The sequence below is a fragment of the Loa loa genome (assembly GCF_000183805.2).
Source record: "Loa loa unplaced genomic scaffold supercont3.82, whole genome shotgun sequence".
NCBI lineage: Eukaryota > Metazoa > Nematoda > Chromadorea > Rhabditida > Onchocercidae > Loa > Loa loa.
This window is the reverse complement of record NW_018108262.1, coordinates 41,656-47,780: the sequence shown is the minus strand read 5'-3', so window position 1 is coordinate 47,780 and position 6,125 is coordinate 41,656. Positions and strand designations below refer to the sequence as shown.

The following is a 6,125-nucleotide window of genomic DNA, read 5'->3' as shown; positions in this document are numbered from 1 at the left end:
AAAACTAATTTGTTAAGATAATCAAGATTATTTCTTTGTTCAGTATCATTTCAGCTTCTTCTGATTATGCGAAATTTTGGTAATCAATTTAAATTTATTTTAAAAATATTTTTGAAATACAATGACATTTTTACAAACAAATTTAAATTTTATCATTTAATTTAATTGATGATTATTGAAGGAAAATTTTTTAATAATGTATGATTAAATTTAAAAATTATGAACTTATTCGATTGATCTTTGATGTAACGAATTTTTCTTGAAATTTAATTTGCAATTCTTTTTCCATTTTTAATAATGCAAGCATTTTAAAAATATACCTGATAAATAAGGCATAAATAAGTGTTAAAATGGATGTTTTGCCACGTTCAATAGGTTGCTCTTGAAAATATTTATTCCCAAATTCCAAATATTCACGCACTCTTACTTCATATTTAGATTTCATAAACTTGAAATGCGAACTTTTTTAATTGGTCGCTTTTTCTTCATTTTAAAATTAACAATTAAATAAAAATTATGTGACATTTGACAGAAACAAAATTACGTTGATAAAAATTTATGTGACATTCAACATAGTGTAATTTGCATATTTTTAACAATTAAAAATTTTAATACCGCATTAATGATTTGATTGGCACGTTTAATACATTTTTCTTCTTCTCCCGGAACAATAGCTAATGTTTGAATAAAAAAGTCAGCCGGATTAGTATGAGCCGGAATAGGATAATCAACATCAGCATAAAATCGTAAAGCTTCTGAGGGAGAACCTATAAAAAATGAAACAATATAATAATTACTATATTATCAAAAAAATATTGAATTATATCGATTAGTTTAACTACTTGATTAATAATTAATGAAAATCAAAAATTTTAATCATAAAACGGAAATTAAAACATGCGAACTTATATTTGTTGCATCAAGTATTTCATTACTAATTAATGAAATTTTAAATTTTAATCATAAAAAGGAAGTTAAAACACGCGAACTCATATTTGTTACATCAAGTGTTTCATTGCTAATTAATGATATTTTAAAACTTTAATCATAAAAAAGGAATTAAAACATGCGGACTTATATTTGTTACATCAAGTACATCATTACTAATTAATGAAATTTTAAACTTTATTGACCAAGAAAAGCAATTTTTCCATTAGCAAGAAGAACTACTCGATCAAACATTTCAAATGTATCAGATGCTGGTTGATGAATTGTACAAATAATTGTTTTACCATTTTCAGATGCCATTCGTTCAAGAACCTTAAATTAATTAGTATTATTTGGACTTTAAACATTATTTTGCATCTTTTCTTTTCCTGCACGTTCTCTAATTAATACTTAATTAATAAAAAAAAAGAATATTTCATTATTATGCAAACCTTTACAATATGATATGCCATAAAAGAATCAATACCAGTTGTTGGTTCATCAGCAAATAGTAATGATGGATTTGTTAAAATTTCTGTTGCAAATGATAAACGTTTTGCTTCACCGCTTGTGATACCTTTTTCGATACCTGATATACCAATACGTGAATTAACGCAACGTTCCAATTCCAAATCTGCGATTACCTTAATCAAAAAAAAAAAAAAAAATGAATAAGCTATTAAATGAGTTAATGTAATATTCTAATTCTAGATTTATAATTAACTTAATAAATTGAAAAAATAATGTATTTTAAATAAAAAATAAAACTTAACATTTAATGCATTTTCTATAAACCTTTATACTGATTTTCTTTTTTTTCATTTTTTTCTAAGTCATTTTTGCATATTTTATTTAGCAATTTATGCATTATACAACAATTTATTCAAATATTAACATTTATAACTAATAATTTGCACAAAAACTGAAATATAATTATTGTTCAAACATTAAATGAAATATAGAAATTGATTAATATATTTTTTTAATAAATTACATGAAATGTGTATAACTTCTATCAAACAGTTATTACTTAATAACTTAATAGTCGTTAATGAAAAATAATTTACAATTTATTGTTTTTCTTTTTTGAATAAAAAATAAAAATACAAAATTTTTTTTCCTGAGAAGACAAAAAAAACAAACAAATTACTTGTTTTACACGCAATTCTTTTTCACGTTTTGTAAATGATGACGGTAAACGTAAAGCTGCTTGTAAATTGAGATGTTCGTGAACTGTTAATGAATTGATGAATAAATTTTGCTGTTGAATATAAGCGGAAACCTTTAAAAATTAAAAACAGAAAATAAATTCAAAAAAAATGATAACTCAGTGATAACGATAATGATTTGATTATTTAAGGTGTAATAATCCATAATGATAATGATTTGATTATTTAAGGTATAGCAAAAAAAAAAAAGCGATGACTTAAACACAATAATATTTAGGAGCAACAAAAACACTTTTTTTTGTTTACCTTCTCTTTAACGAAGTAAACAAAATATACAAATATATAAAATATAAAGTATTATCAATTTAATTATTTCACGTATTGTAAATGATTGCTTTGCTTGAAATTATTTTTTGTTTTTTTTTTCTTCTTGTTTACTTTTTTTTCGTGCTAAAATAAACAAATGTATTTATACAAATGGCTGAAAATGCAAACAACCATATATTTAAAGCATAATAACTGTTAAACTAAAAAAAAAATGTTGTTTACTTTTTTTTGTCGAAGTAAACAAAACGTATTTCTACAATTACATCAAAATGTAAACATTTAAAATATAAAGTATAAAATATATGAAAATGCGAAAGTTTGTAAACAGTTATTATTTTTGTGGTATAATAATGAGAAATGACTTTATATTAAAGTTATCATAGAGGAAAACAAAAATGATAAAAATGATAAGATAAACTTACTTTAGTAATTTTTCGACCAACTATTTTACCATTTACTTTTACCATACCGCTAATTTTTAAACCTTTTACATTTCGTTGTAATAAAGCGTTTAAGAGTGTTGTCTTCCCAGCACCACTACAATAAGTTTTAATAAATTAACCTTTAAAATTACTACCGGAATTAGGATTATCGATGTATAATATAGAAACAAAACCTTTTTCAGAGAAATAATTTAAATCTTAAGTTTATTAAATGCTTTAGTTTTTGAATGAATGCCTTTATTATTACTATTGTTGTTATTATTATTATTATTATTATTATTATTATTATTATTGTTATTGTTATTATTATTATTATTATTATTATTATTATTATTATTATTATTATTATTATTATTATTATTATCATTATTATTACCACTAATTATTATTATCACTAATTACTATTTTGTGATAATAATTACTACTATATAATAATTATAATAATAATAATTACTATTACTTGATAACTGCCATGCGAATGATCGTAAAACAAATAAGTTAACATAAGATTACCCATAATTAAAAATTTTTATTGCTAAAAATTTAATTAAAATCTCTTTGAATGTTCGAAAAAAACCTTTCTAAAATATTCAAATTTTCTCAGCTGGAAAGGTTTTTTTTTCTTCAGTGAATTTAATTAGCTTATTAATTAAGATACAAGTATACAGCTGGTGAATGGCATATGACTGCTACAGGAGAACCTGAAAATGAAGCAAAATTTATTTATCCAGATAATGGATCAATACAACTTGGACAATACTGGATGAATAATGGTATCCGTTTTGGTAAACTCAAAATTACGAACAGTACCAAGGATTGCTCTTCAAACGTTTGTTTAATTAAGAGATAGTAATTAATTTGTTAAAATTAAACTAAAATTTGCAATTTACATTTTCATAAAATCAATAAAGTAAATAACATATGGAAAGGATAAATGTAAAGATTTTTTGAAAGTTTAATGATGAGAAATCCACAAAATAACATATATAAATCAATTTTTTTGGGGACAAACACCTGCCTGTGAAACGATAAAATATTTCAATTGTCAACTTTCACCTTACCTTTCCATTTCCATCTTATCCTTGTCATAATTTGCAAATAAATCCATCAAAATGAGCAATTTGAACAGATATTTATGTTGTAAAGTGTCTGTTAAATGACATTAATTACATGGATAGATGTGACTGTGTGTGTATGTGTATATATGTATGTGCATGTATGTATGTGTGTATGTGTGTGTGTATATACCTTCATGAGTATTAGAACTACTGATAAAAATCATCAATGGCGCCTTACGACGATCTTAACAAAGATATAACTAGGTGATGATATCTGGATTGATAGATATCTTTTTGTATGTCATCTCACCTTATCCAACTTCTTTTTTTTTTTTACCGAAATTAGTTCTTTCGGGAGATATAACTGGATATTTTAATATAATAGTCATTAAAAGAAGTGTCAAGTATCTTTGGCGCTTTTGGATGATAATTTGTAGTTAATTTTATCAAGATTTTACAATAAAAATTGCTATTTATGAAAGATAAATGAAAAGAAATAATAATTTTTAGAATGAAAGATTAAAGAGATACGTGCGGAATTGTCGCATTTTTTTTCAGATACTTCTCAATTCAATGCATAAATATTGTCCTATTCTATACATTTACAAAGTTTATGCAACACCAGCATTATGTTTGGATGGTTCTACGATTTTAACCAATCAATATCAATTGATGAAAAATTTTACCGATCAAATTATGGAATTCATAGCTGTTACAGCATATCAAAATCAACGAATTATCGAAATGAAAAAAATACATAATAGCTATGCTCGTGGACAACGTGGTACAATCAAATCTAGGAGTAATGATAATCTTACAACTATAAGTTAGTTTAACTTTAAAATTTTAAAACAATTTCATGAAATATTCAATAAATAAATTTGAAATTAAATCATATAGAAATTAGATAAAGCATTTTATTCATTCTTAAAACAATGAATATTTTATTTAATTTTTTTATGAAAAATCATTTTACACAGATAATTATTATATTATGATAAAATTGAATAATTCTAGAATGTGATAAATTAATATTTCTTCTAATCATTTTTAATTATAGATACCAATAATACAACCGTCCCATTAACAGATAATCATTCATTGCATTTATCATTCGATCCTTTGCATAAGTATAAACCATATTGGACAAATCGATCACATTATTTATCAAATCAAAAACATATACCACATTCAATTCATCTATTATCATCCAATTATTGTAATCCTATGACAGTAACATGTTCATCATTTATGTCACATTCTAACAATTCTAATTGTATTTTATCCACTAATTATCATAATTCTTCTACAAATGCCACTTTCTCTTCCAGTAATTCCGGAAATATTTTTCCTGGAAATATACCTATTTCAAATATCCCAAAAACAACAGCAACAATTGAAGAACGGAATTTTTTAAATTCTTCAACTTTTACGACATTAAATTTACCATCAAATATGTGGAATTACAGCACATTATGGCATCATTTTTCAGTACCATATCCATCACTTGTAACACATAATTCTCCTTATATTTAAATTTTATCTAATTCTTGATATATAACCGGAAAAATGATAATAACGGAATGATAATATCGAAACTAAATTATTCATCATTATGCTAAAATTTACGGGCTTACGATTGTTCATATGAATTTGTTGTATTTGATTGGTGATTTGTAATCAATTGATCTTGTTGTACAAAGAGTACTGTAATAAATAAACATCATTTTAATCTGTTATTGGATAATGATAAGTAAGGAAACGATGGAAAAAAAAGAAAACCTTTTTCTTGCATTCTCTCTTTCTCTCTCTCGCACATAATATTTAAATGATTAGATATAGAAATATTGAAAAAGTTTTGTTGTTTAAGTATCGAATGAAAGGTTTAAAAAATGATGAGAAACCAATGAATTTCAAGCAAATGACAATCCTTTCAATTTATGACGATTGATTGATATTGTACTGTAATTATAGTATATTAATTAATTGCAAATTGAGATTTCTTGGATTGCTAGGGAAGTTAGACATTACAGCAAATGAGAGAAGAGATTAAACCAGAATGATGTAACCCATTAACAGTAATAATAACAGTAACATCATATTCATCGGTATCTTCAAAATGATCCTTCATTTGAGAGAGAGAGAGAGAGAGAGAGAGGAGGAGAGAGAGGAGGAGAAGAAGAGGAGGAGGGAGAGAGAGA

The 6,125-nt window shown here is 24.3% G+C and overlaps 2 protein-coding genes across 2 annotated transcripts in view; one reads left to right on the top strand and one right to left on the bottom strand.

Moving 5' to 3' along the window:
• The window catches only part of LOAG_17487 (CBR-WHT-8 protein), a gene marked incomplete at both ends in the record, with an annotated part of 6,320 nt that extends 3,430 nt beyond the window's left edge, over positions 1–2,890 (bottom strand). Inside the window, 6 exons of the mRNA XM_020450148.1 lie at positions 321–448; positions 616–767; positions 1,134–1,260; positions 1,380–1,571; positions 2,078–2,209; positions 2,846–2,890. Coding sequence (XP_020306214.1) covers positions 321–448; positions 616–767; positions 1,134–1,260; positions 1,380–1,571; positions 2,078–2,209; positions 2,846–2,890 — 776 coding nt within the window. The remainder of the gene's footprint in view (positions 1–320; positions 449–615; positions 768–1,133; positions 1,261–1,379; positions 1,572–2,077; positions 2,210–2,845) is intronic.
• A 658-nt stretch (positions 2,891–3,548) lies between these two features.
• LOAG_11788 (hypothetical protein) lies at positions 3,549–4,755 on the top strand (the record flags this gene model as incomplete). The annotated part of the gene is made up of 2 exons (XM_020448417.1): positions 3,549–3,695; positions 4,483–4,755. The coding sequence occupies 2 exons, from the start codon at positions 3,549–3,551 to the stop codon at positions 4,753–4,755; spliced, it is 420 nt and encodes a 139-aa protein (XP_020301439.1).
• Positions 4,756–6,125: the final 1,370 nt, after the last annotated feature.